Here is a 13,198-nt window from a genome sequence, read left to right on the forward strand (position 1 = left end):
AACTTGAGTCAAAACAGTCAACCATTCATACCAGTGAGCACACTTACTCCACTAAATACACACACACACACACACACACACACACACACACACACACACACACACACAATGATTGCACCTTTTGCTGCAACTGGTTACAAATAAGAGAAACTGAGGAGGTAAAAGCATCAGAGAGGAAGATGAAAGGATAGAGAGCAGTAAATAACCAACAACTAGGCAGGAAAGTTACAGAAAAAGAAAAGGAAACAAACTGCATACTCTCCTTTTTTTTGTTACTATTAATATGAATGTAAGACATAGAAATAAATCTGAGACTCACCCACAACCCTGTCCCCAGTCTGGATGCCCATCTTCCTCATGGCTGCAGCGAACAATGCGACATCACGCCTCAATTCCCCAAACGTTACCTTCACAATCTCCTCATTTGCCTCTCCTGGCACACAGAAACAGCAAGTGAAAAAAAAAAAAAAGACACATACGTAGACACAAAGAAGGGAGTACAGGGTCTTCGTAGTTTTACGAGTAACCTGACAGTTCTCTTGAGCTGGCAGATTTCCTTTGCGTTTGTGCGTCCCCGTGTGAATTATGTGAAAATGATTGATTTATGGAGAGGATAAAAGTCTCTGACATTTCTGAAACTCACATCTAAGACAGATCTAACATCAAAGAGGCTTTAAAAAAAAAAAAAAAAAAAAAAAAAAAAAAAGCAGCAGGGGGACAAATATCAAGACGCTAACGGTGATGCTGTAAAAACAGCCACAGACAGGAAGGGCCTCTTATCTCTCTAAGTAATAGTTTATTGACAGTCACACAGGTTCCAGAGCATTGCGACCAATGAGTCTTCGCTTAATCATATTACAGCTCCCGAGCGAGGCTGCGCATGTACAAGAACCCACTCTCTCACATGCACACACACACAGTGATATAACAGGGCTTTTCCATTAGTATTTGACATTGAGAGGTAGAGAAGGGAGCAGCAGTTAATCTAATGGTGACATGTGACAAACATCACTGCATCGATCCTGTGCTCAACTCGACTGCACCCTGAACCTCTCTCTTTCAGATCCAACTTTGCCTCCGTTTGCATCGTTTGAACAAAGAAACATTTGAAGATGAAACGCAACATAAACACGGACACACTATAGCACGCCATGCACTACTTACTGGCAGCATAAAGAGCCACTTTGTCCTGGTGCGCGTGTTTGAGCAGGTTCTCAGCGTAGTTGAGTCGAGCCCCTTTAAACCACTCTGGAACATCCGAGATCCGCTTGGATACGTCTACAACCTGGTGTACAACGGCATGGAAACACGAGAGAGCAAAACATAAAGACAGTATAAATAAAACTGATCATTTCACTCCGTTCTTTCTTTCTTTTTTAAAATTATTTCTTGGGCTTTTATGCCTTTAATGGATAGGACAGTTTAGAGAGACAGGAAGCAGGGGGCAGAGAGAGGGGGAACGACATGCAGCAAAGGGCCGTCCGATGCGGGACTCGAACCGGGGCCAGCTGCAACTCTGTTCCTTCTTTGTCTTTCTCATTAAACCGTCTTGACATTTGCCGTTTTTCCACGTTTCCCAAGCACACACCACTCTCTGCTCTTTTTCAAATAACAACTGAATTTCGTTGCCCTGTATTTCAAGCAAAATGCCAGTGAGAGGCAGAAATTTAACTAAGAAATTCAAGGCAAAACTTGGACAGAGAGCACAAGTGTTCCAAAACTGGTTGACAGTGTCGCTATCTCGTGTCTCATTAAACAAATATGGGTGAGAACATGTGGTCATTGAGTGTAATGGAACACGACATCCATGTGTACAGAAAAGGTGTGTCAACCAAATGATCTCAGACACCATTTATTACCTTACACTGACAGGCTGTATCCTGGAACTTGGCAGTGATAAAATGATAAACAGCAAGTGAAGTTGATCATGGAAGATTTTTTTTCATTGGTTTCTCTTTATTCAGCTGGCTTATTTATTTTTTTTTTTATAAATGCAGCTTTGATGTCAGAAGCCCACCATTTAATAGCCACAAAGTTGCACTTAAAGTACACTTAAAGTAAGAAAATATGTGCAACGTGTCTATTTACGCAGCTAATTCACAGAATCGTCAACTGGGATTATTCTTTTATGCGTAAATGTGTTTTGGCTTAAAGCGGAACTCCGGGGCATTTGAAGCGTGTTTCCATTGCTAGAGGTTGTCAAATACTGCTAGTAGGACACAGAGAGGTCCAGATCTGTGCTCCCTGTGTGAAGATCGCTCTGTCCGCACAGCCTGTCATGCGAGGCTAATACGTGGTGGCTAAGGGGCAAGCGCTAACTCTTCCACGTAAAACAACAACTTGCACACTGCAGAAACGTCACACCACTTTATAACCCATCCGACAATAAAGTCACAAGCCTTACCATCAAAACCATATGCATGGTTCTCACATTACTGGCATGGGGACGTTACAAAACAACTTTATAAACAGCATGTCACTCACCGGCTGGTTGTAGGCTCGCGCATGTGAAAGCCCAAAAGAGTCGATGGACGATAATCCCATATACAAAACAATTATCTTCTCTAGAAAAACTGTGTTCAAGTATTTAAAACATTACAACAATACATGCCCAGTAATATTCTTGTAATATTTTAAATACTTGAACGCAGTTTTTCTAGAGAATATAATTGTTTTGTATATGAGATTATCGTCCATCGACTCTTTTGGGCTTTCACATGCGCGAGCCTACAACCAGCCGGTGAGTTACATGCTGTTTATAAAGTTGTTTTGTAACGTCCCCATGCCAGTAATGTGAGAACCATGCATATGGTTTTGATGGTAAGGCTTGTGACTTTATTGTCGGATGGGTTATAAAGTGGTGTGACGTTTCTGCAGTGTGCAAGTTGTTGTTTTACGTGGTAGGGTTAGCGCTTGCCCCTTAGCCACCACGTATTAGCCTCGCATGACATGCTGTGCGGACAGAGCGATCTTCACACAGGGAGCACAGATCTGGACCTCTCTGTGTCCTACTAGCAGTATTTGACAACCTCTAGCAATGGAAACACGCTTTAAATGCCCCGGAGTTCCCCTTTAAGTGCCAGTATCGCTTGCAGTAAAAGTTGATCATTACAGTTTTAAAGTCTTTCTGTACCTACTGGTGCTGTATTTGGGAAAACAATACCTTCGCCCTGAAGGAAGCAGCTGAAACTCAGCCTACAGGGGATGGAGAGGATAAGAAATAATCGTCCGAGTCTTTGAGATGAGCTTCTCTTTGCACAAGTATAGAGGATTGTCAAAACAAACCCCAGTTATACTGCAGCATCGTCTGAACATTTTCCCTCATTTCCTTTTGTTTTTAAAACAAACAAAAGAAAAAGATGGAGATTTCCAAAAGAACTGACTTGATAAAAGCAGAAATAGATTCAATTATTATTAGGTTAAATTAAAACAACAAGAAAAATAGACACTGCATATGCACGTACATAGGCTGTATGTGTTTGAATCAAAATGATTGATCATCGTTAACAGTGCCTGGGTGTTTGTCCGGCTGCACAGCTACCACTGGTGACCTATTAATGGCACAGGGTATCAGCGGGCAAAAAAAAAAAAAAAAAAAAAAAAAAACAGTAAACATCTCATTAGTCTCACCCGTTTTGATCTTCAGAAAAGACTAGTTACAAGACTTTATAAGCAAACTGCAGAGGATCCGGCATGATAAGAGTTGTCAACCTCAACCATTTTTCTCCTCGGCCATTGGGACCAGGGCTTTTCTTCTCCCTAATTGGACAGAGATTTACACACCATTGTCTGGACGCTCCTTCCTAAATTAAGGAAGTTCTCTAATTGAATCACCAGAACCAAGTCTGGAGTAACACATATTTATCTTCTCTGACATATGGGGCCAGGACACTCTTTTAGCTCTGTTCAGCAAACCAATCACGGGCTTAATTCTTTTCCAAGGTGACCTAAAACACCCAGAAACAAGCCCCTGTTTAATAATAAAGAGACATTAGTTTTTGTGCCACCCCATTGAGAGTTTTGTTAGTCTGCCAGCCACTTCAGAATCTAAAATCCTTTAAATTTATTGTCAGTTGGACTCACCTCTTCGTATGCTTTAGAGCTGACTACTCCACAGAATCGCCACACCTCTGCCCAGAATTCGGGGTAATTATCCACTGACCACTGGTAAAGGTCGCTGTAGTTGGCTAGAATAGAGAATCAGACATTACAAGACAGGATATTTACTTCAGTAATCGCACATGACTGCAAGTGTCACTGAAACAAATCATGGCAATGGCCTACTTGCCCTTCAGGCACCTGTCACGTTCCACTAATAACCTCCCTCCAAACTGGAGGCCAAAGAAAATCCTTACAACCCTACTTTTGTTCAGCAAACCTCCAATTAAAATGACTGATTTCCAGACGTAATCTAGTGATTGAAGTCAGAAGTGAATCTTGGTTCCAGAAGAGGGCCAGTTCTGCCTTACTTCTTAAAGGTAGGGTAGGAGATCCTGGATTTTGAGTCCAGCAAAGCTGCATTTTGAAAATACACAGGTAAAAAGTCCCAACCCTTTTCTTCACTTTCCCCCCGAAGGCACGCCTCTAGAGTACATGAACGCGCACGAGCACGAAGGTGCACGAGCGCTGTTCTGACAGCAAGCATCGATCGTTGCCGTATTTAGTATTTAGTATTTAGTTTATGCTAACTATACGTTTAATAATGCTAGGTGCTAGCCAAGCTGGCTCTAGTTTAGCTTCCTGCCAAGCTTCTGGACGCGTAATTCGTTCACGGAGCAGGGTACGCGCACAGGGGGAAGGAGGGGGAGAGAGGAGCAGATTGCAGTTTGATAGACGGCATCAGTATCCAATCATTGTGAACGGTCCGTTCACAATGATTGGATACTGTTTTTCCTAGATTGTACGTTCTAGAGGCCACTAAAACTTTTCATATTTGTGTCAAAACTTTTAATTAATTGGTTGCAATGGGGGTGTGAAGAGTATTTCAAGCAATATGTAAAAAAATGTTCCAGAAAAAGATCCCCTACCCCGCCTTTAACTGTCTATATAGCAATGTCAATAGAGTAAAATAATTGGACTGTTCCAGGGGTTCATCAAGCGCAGGCCACTTCAAAGGAAGAGCACAAGTTGGAATGGCACAGGCAACACTGATCTCCACTAATCTGTTTGGCTCATGTTCCTTAATGGAAAGTGATGCTAACTCACAATCACTATTCAGCCTCCGTGTATCTAAGAGCCGTTTAATGCATTCTCTTTTGTAGAGTAGCTGCAGGCTTTCCAAGCAAATAAGAAGAATAATGTTATTCCTACATTTAACCATCCATGTTCCTCGCTTGAGACCCCTGAAATTAATTCTTGTCCTAACAACCCTGTCTGGAAGCACTGATTTGAGGGGGGAAGTTGCCTTTTCCTTGTTGAGGCACATTGAACGCTATGCAAAACTACTCTGTGCTGCAATGACATGTACGTCTGGTGAGGGAAAAAATAGGCTAGGATACACATTAAGAAGCACAATATATCAATAGCATTGTGTTACAATTTCATTCCCATAGGTGTTGCAGCTGTCTAAACTCGTTCTCTCCTGCATAACTAGCTCTCTTTTCATTCAGTTGACCACGTTTTTCAGCATTCCAACAGAGCCCGCTTTGAGTCTTAACTGACACGGATTCGGAGAAATTGAAACAGGCCGCGTCCTTTCATGTCCTGGCAGCTCTGCAGGCTGAGGAGCTGGGAGGGATCCAGGCATCCCAATAAGGCCAAGCTGCACTGTTGTATATGGCTAATTACTACTCAAATGGGGTGGTGAAGAGGTTGAAGGTCATGCTTATTAGCAGTCTCGTGAGCTAGTAGATGCAGAGATGTGCAGGGTTGATTCACAATATATGCCAACACATGATTTTAACTCGGTAACTGCAACGCAGGTCTAGACAGTGGTGACAATAAGATACTAATGCTGATAGCTAGCAAGGGGGAGACATTGCCTATTTCTGTGTCTCTATCCAGCTCAGTGTGCAGCTTCGTGGGCTCAATGAAATCCGACTTACATTCTCTCCCACACACCTACCATCTCTCCGGCTCCCTCCCTTCCCTCCACTCACCCAGATTAAGTCCGTAGTCCGAGTTGACCTGTATCCTAAACTTGTCCATCTGCGTATTCCTCTTCGAGTCCGGGTACCACAACACCTTGCTCTCCATATCCATAATTTTCTCGCTCTTCCCTTCCGTGTCTTTGGACATCTTTGCGTCCGTTTTAAAAAAAAAAAATGTATTAATTTTTGCCCGTCGAACACTAATAAGCGCGAGCGCCCTGCCAAAGCCAGCTGTTCTCGAGGTGACGACACGTATCCAATGAGTTCACAGGCTAGCTGCTTTGTTTGAACGGCTCTGGGCTGCAACCGCACGAGAGTCACTTAGAAAAGCTACTGTCAAAGGCAAGCGTGGGGCTGTCAAGGAAAGCTGAAAGACCACGCCCCCGGCGTCATGACGTCAGCTGGCGAGCTAGATTCAAGATCAACAGCGTTAAAATACTGTTCCATGAAATTTAAGTAACAACTCCAAACCTTCGAAAAAGACCAACCAAAAACTAAATGTTTTATTATTTTAATCAAAAGATTAAATGTATCGGGCAACCAAAAAAAAAAAAAGCTATGTAGACAGTCACAGCTGTTGTGTTTGGGTTAGGTTAGTTTTACGTTTCAGGTAAAATGGAAATAAAATCCCAGGTAAGAATCAGGAGACTCACAGGGGGTAAACCTCGGATATTGTGTCAAAAACGATGATGATTTGTTCAGATTGAGTATTTCCGCAAAAGTTTCAGAATCCAAATTTTAAGAAAAAAATCAAATTAGGATTACATTCAAGAAAATCTCAGTCATTCTACATTAGTGTCCTGTTGCAGTGTATGTTGGTTTGTATCTATGTGTCCCCGGGAGGGCTTTGAAACCATTTCAAGGAAGGATCAGCCAATAGTGGCTAGATTACATTAGTTATCAAATTAATACAATAAATGCTTTTGTTGGCGTTGAAGGTAACATGACCATTTTCACAAAGTCAGTAACGTATTAGTGCCCCAGGACAGGCGCTCTATGTTGAATGAAGCAATGTTATGAAGCAATGTTAAACTAATAATTGATCCAACTGCAAGTTACAGCATCAGACAGGATGATTTGTAAATAAAGATAACTTGTGTTAGTAGCTGATTGTCTCACGGTCAAATGATTGCATCCATGGCCTTTATTTAGGTTAATCTCTTTTGCAATATGTGCTGATAATGCGTCTGTTTGTACTTTTGCACAATGAAACATTTTGAAACTGTGGTTTTGGCTTCTTAGCGTGAATCATTTGCTTCTTACGATGAGCAAAATTCATAAGTTCACATTGCCACAATTTCATTCAAACATCACACATTAACCATATCACTAGAATGAATGGATATTGTGTAATGTCACAGAAAATGAAGCTAAATATCTTGTGTAAAAGTTCCCAAAACGTCTCGATTCTTTTTTTTTTCTTCTTCTTTGTTTTTTTTAATTACAGATATACCCTTCTTATTTATGACATGTGATGACCTGATTGTAAATAAGAATACGTTCACTTTTTTTAACCTTACAGAGCAGATCGTTCTCACTGTGGCAGAAATCTTGAACATTACTCACACGTGAACGCGCAACAAACAGAGTCTATGGAGTTGGGGCTGTCGTGAACGCGGGAAGCTTCCCCTGCTAAAAATGAAGGGCTTTGATTGGTTCTCAGCAAACTGGGCCCACATCAGCCGACTGATCGGTCTATGTAGGGGGCGTGCCGGCGCCGTTGGACGGGCGTAACGTTTATTCAATGAAGTGCCTCTTTATTAGACGCTTCAGAGGAAACTCGGAGCAGTTTCAGAGGTGTGCCCAATCAGGGAGAAGAGGGAACGACCCTCCTCATTGCCTGGTGGTGTCATCCCACCTTTGATCAACGGATTGGGAATTGTATTTTCTAGTTTAGTCACGTTCCAGCCGAGTTTGCATTGACACTAACATGGTTTGCCAAGTGGCCCTTTCAGAAGTTATTTTCATATCAACGTCTGATTTTCTCACATCTCGCTAGTTATAAAGGGGGTGGAATAGGTGCATGGTTTGAAAATCCTTGCTTTTTGAAGGGGAAGCCATTTCCTGTTTCATGATAAAAAAAAATTCCAGTCCGTCTTGAGCTTTAAACCATTCATACCGCCCCAAACTGTCCCACCAGTGCAAAAATAATGATAATAACTAATAAAAACAACACATTGCTTAGCTCAACAATATATTTAAAAAGTGGTTTCCCATTTGATTGGATATGTTCATTTCTACGTCTGATATAAGATTCACTTCCTTCTCCTTCCAGTTCAGTTTTTTGCTGAATATCTTTGTTTTTTAATATTCACTCCCAACCAATAAACACAAGCACTGAAAAATACTGAATAGTCCTTTTCATTTTCTGCTGAAAGTGATGACAACAGTCTAAAACATTTTTACTTTCAAGAATGTATTCATATTGTTTTTGTCCCTTCTTCCCTAACCCTCCTCGTAAAAAAAAAAAAAGGAGATGGGCTCAAATTTAAACAAGAATTGATCACTGGTTGGGCATAGATTTGATCCTTTTTTTGTAAGAATGTGACTGACACAAGCCTTCTGAGTGAGACCGAAGTTGGCCAGAAAAAGACTGGCATCGCTCCACCACAGTTCATCTTTTGTCTGTTTAACTAAGCGCCCTCCCCACAGCAGATCAGGCCTCCTGAGGGCCAGCCAAAAGTTAACAAACAGTTGCAACACTTATAATTTTATGAAGAAATATTTCCCAATGATTAATAGTGTCAGTCGAAGGTTTGGAGTCATGCACTGATTTGTCCTTATTTGAACTATTTTCCACATTTAGACATGCGACTTATACCTGTTGTGTGGTCAGATGAAGTGACATTTCAACTTATTTTTTTGGGGGAAATGACATATTTCAGCGCTCTTCAGAAATAAGAGGAGAGGGACGATCCATCTTATTTTCTTTTTAATAAGCACTCGGCTCAAAAAGCTTTTAACTCGGATGGTACGGAGATGTAGTGTCTAAGAAACTGGCAACCTGCACATCTGGAAAGTCACCATCAAAACTGAAAGGTATATGAAGGTTTTAGAGCAACATTGCCCCTATGCAGGTGATGTCTTTTTCATTAAACACCTTGCATGTTTCAGCGAGACAATGCTAAGCCACATGCTGCATCTAGGACAACAGGGCTTCTTAATAGAAGAGTCCGGGGGCTGGACTGACCTTCCTGCAATGCAAAATGAGACAAAGAAGACCCAGGACTGTGGAGCAGCTAGAATCCTCTATCAGACACGAATGGAACAACATTTCTCTTGTAAAGGTCCAGCAGCTGGTCTACTCAGTTCCCAGATGTTCACAGACTGTTGTTGAAAGAAGAGGTGATAATTCACAGAGGTAAGTCTGAATCCCGCATGTCACTTTGACAAGAATCTACACAATACATGGCACAATGGGAATCCTAACTTAACATATGAATGAATATTGTCAAAATAAATAAATTAAACAAAAAGTCCCAATTTTGCAACTAGGGGCGACGAGACTGGTTTAGTTTTGTTAAGAAATATCTCTCAATGACTGTAAAGTGCACCAGTCAAAAGTTTGGACACACCTTTGTCTTGATTTTGACTATTTCCCAAAAATTAAGTTAAATAACAAAGAAAATAACATCAAACTTGATAAGAACACGTTTCATAGTTTAGATTCCTCGATGTAGCCACCTTTTCCCTCAATGACAGCTGTACACACTTTTGGCATCCTCTCAACCAGCTTCATGAGGTAATCACCTGGGATGCTTTCGCAGCAATCTTGAATGAGTTCCCAGATGTGTTGAGCACTTGCTGGCTTCTGTTCTTGCACCCTGAGTTCCAACTCATCCCAAACCCTCTCAAACGGGTTCAGAATTATCTGGCTCCCCAGCTTTGTCGCCTAAGCTCCAAGGAGCGAGCTCCCGGTTTTGGTTTCCAAATGAAAACGGCCAGTTTACCCCTGTGTAGCCGAAATAGCTCAGTTGGGAGATCATCAGACTGAAGATCTGAAGATCCCTGGTTCAATCCCGGGTTTCGGCAAAGACTACTATGAATTGTGGATGGTTGTCAAGAGGGAAACACAGCCCATGTTTGGAAAGTGAACTGGTAAAAGGGAATTATCTAAAAAAACCTGCATTAATGAAAACACACGAGGCTTCTTCCTCATCTACAACCGTCAATTATTGCATTTTTGGGGCCTTTATCTGGCTCCACAGCTTTGTAGCCTAAGCTCCACGGAGCGAGCTCCCGGTTTTAGTTTTCAAATGAAAATGGCCATTTTGGCCCTGTGTAAGCTCCAAGGAGCGAGCTCCCGGTTTTAGTTTCCAAATGAAAACGGCCAGTTTAGCCCTGTGTAGCCGAAATAGCTCAGTTGGGAGAGCGTCAGACTGAAAATCTGCAGGTCCCTGGTTCAATCCCGGGTTTCGGCAAAGACTATTATGAATTGTGGATGTTTGTCAAGAGGGAAACACAGCCCATGTTTGGAAAATGAACTGGTAAAAAGGAATTATCTCAAAAAACCTAGATTAATGAAAACACACGAGGCTTCTTCCTCATCTACAACCGTCAATTATTGCATTTTTGGGGCCTTTATCTGGCTCCACAGCTTTGTCGCCTAAGCTCCACGGAGCGAGCTCCCGGTTTTAGTTTTCAAATGAAAATGGCCATTTTGGCCCTGTGTAAGCTCCAAGGAGCGAGCTCCCGGTTTTAGTTTCCAAATGAAAACGGCCAGTTTAGCCCTGTGTAGCCGAAATAGCTCAGTTGGGAGAGCGTCAGACTGAAGATCTGCAGGTCCCTGGTTCAATCCCGGGTTTCGGCAAAGACTACTATGAATTGTGGATGTTTGTCAAGAGGGAAACACAGGCCATGTTTGGAAAGTGAACTGGTAAAAAGGAATTATCTCAAAAAACCTAGATTAATGAAAATACACGAGGCTGGTAGGAAAGTGAACTGGTAAAAAGGAATTATCTAAAAAAACCTGCATTAATGAAAACACACGAGGCTTCTTCCTCATCTACAACCATCAACTATTGCATTTTTGGGGCCTTTATCTGGCTCCACACCTTTGTCGCCAAAGCTCCACGGAGCGAGCTCCCGGTTTTAGTTTTCAAATGAAAACGGCCATTTTGGCCCTGTGTAACCGAAATAGCTCATACTGAAGATCTGAAGGTCCCTGGTTCAATCCGGGGTTTCGGCAAAGACTACTATGAATTGTGGATGTTTGTCGAGAGGGAACAACAGCCCATTTTAGGAGAGTGAACTGGTAAAAAGGAATTATCTCAATGAAAACACACGAGGCTGGTAGGAAAGTGAACTGGTAAAAAGGAATTATCTCAATGAAAACACACGAGGCTGGTAGGAAAGTGAACTGGTAAAAAGGAATTATCTAAAAAAAACTGCATTAATGAAATCACACGAGGCTTCTTCCTCATCTACAACAGTTAATTATTGCATTTTTGTGGCCTTTATCTGGCTCCACAGCTTTGTCGCCAAAGCTCCACGGAGCGAGCTCCCGGTTTTAGTTTCCAAATAAAAATGGCCATTTTGGCCCTGTGTAGCCGAAATAGCTCAGTTGGTAGAGCATCAGACTGAAGATCTGAAGGTCCCTCGTTCAATCCGGGGTTTTGGCAAAGACTACTATGAATTGTGGATGTTTGTCGAGAGGGAAACACAGCCCATGTTTGGAAAGTGAACTGGTAAAAAGGAATTATCTCAAAAAACCTGCATTAATGAAAACACACAAGGCTTCTTCCTCATCTACAACCGTCAATTATTGCATTTTTGGGGCCTTTATCTGGCTCCACAGCTTTGTCGCCAAAGCTCCACGGAGCGAGCTCCCGGTTTTAGTTTTCAAATGAAAACGGCCATTTTGGCCCTGTGTAACCGAAATAGCTCAGACTGAAGATCTGAAGGTCCCTGGTTCAATCCGGGGTTTCGGCAAAGACTACTATGAATTGTGGATGTTTGTCAAGAGGGAAACACAGCCCATGTTTGGAAAGTGAACTGGTAAGAAGGAATTATCTCAATGAAAACACACGAGGCTGGTAGGAAAGTGAAATGGTAAAAAGGAATTATCTAAAAAAAACTGTATTAATGAAAACACACAAGGCTTCTTCCTCAACTACAACAGTCAATTATTGCATTTTTGTGGCCTTTATCTGGCTCCACAGCTTTGTCGCCTAAGCTCCACGGAGCGAGCTCCCGGTTTTAGTTTCCAAATGAAAACGGCCATATTGGCCCTGTGTAGCCGAAATAGCTCAGACTGAAGATCTGAAGGTCCCTGGTTCAATCCGGGGTTTCGGCAAAGACTACTATGAATTGTGGATGTTTGTCAAGAGGGAAACACAGCCCATTTTAGGAAAGTGAACTGGTAAAAAGGAATTATCTCAAAAAACCTAGATTAATGAAAACACACGAGGCTGGTAGGAAAGTGAACTGGTAAAAAGGAATTATCTAAAAAAAACTGTATTAATGAAAACACACGAGGCTTCTTCCTCATCTACAACAGTCAATTATTGCATTTTTGTGGCCTTTATCTGGCTCCACAGCTTTGTCGCCTAAGCTCCAAGGAGCGAGCTCCCGGTTTTAGTTTTCAAATGAAAACGGCCATTTTGGCCCTGTGTAACCGAAATAGCTCAGACTGAAGATCTGAAGGTCCCTGGTTCAATCCGGGGTTTCGGCAAAGACTACTATGAATTGTGGGTGTTTGTCAAGAGGGAAACACAGCCCATTTTAGGAAAGTGAACTGGTAAAAAGGAATTATCTCAATGAAAACACACGAGGCTGGTAGGAAAGTGAACTGGTAAAAAGGAATTATCCAAAAAAACCTGCATTAATGAAAACACACAAGGCTTCTTCCTCATCTACAACAGTTAATTATTGCATTTTTGGGGCCTTTATCTGGCTCCACAGCTTTGTCGCCTAAGCTCCACGGAGCGAGCTCCCGGTTTTAGTTTTCAAATGAAAATGGCCATTTTGGCCCTGTGTAGGCTAAATACCTCAGTTGGGAGAGCGTCAGACTGAAGATCTGAAGGTCCCTGGTTCAATCCCAGGTTTCGGCAAAGACTACTATGAATTGTGGATGTTTGTCAAGAGGGAAACACAGCCCATGTTAGGAA

The 13,198-nt window shown here is 42.0% G+C and overlaps 1 protein-coding gene across 1 annotated transcript in view; it reads right to left on the reverse strand.

Annotated features, from left to right (window-relative positions):
- aacs (acetoacetyl-CoA synthetase) overlaps nucleotides 1–6,439 on the reverse strand; it is a 43,191-nt gene extending 36,752 nt beyond the window's left edge. Inside the window, exons 1-4 of the mRNA XM_075467491.1 lie at nucleotides 6,099–6,439; nucleotides 4,084–4,187; nucleotides 1,165–1,285; nucleotides 320–433 (exon numbers count right to left, since the gene is read on the reverse strand). Coding sequence (XP_075323606.1) covers nucleotides 320–433; nucleotides 1,165–1,285; nucleotides 4,084–4,187; nucleotides 6,099–6,237 — 478 coding nt within the window. The 5' untranslated portion in view covers nucleotides 6,238–6,439. The remainder of the gene's footprint in view (nucleotides 1–319; nucleotides 434–1,164; nucleotides 1,286–4,083; nucleotides 4,188–6,098) is intronic.
- Between the last annotated feature and the right edge of the window lie 6,759 nt (nucleotides 6,440–13,198).

This window comes from Odontesthes bonariensis, chromosome 6 (assembly GCF_027942865.1).
Source record: "Odontesthes bonariensis isolate fOdoBon6 chromosome 6, fOdoBon6.hap1, whole genome shotgun sequence".
Classification (NCBI taxonomy): Eukaryota; Metazoa; Chordata; class Actinopteri; order Atheriniformes; family Atherinopsidae; genus Odontesthes; species Odontesthes bonariensis.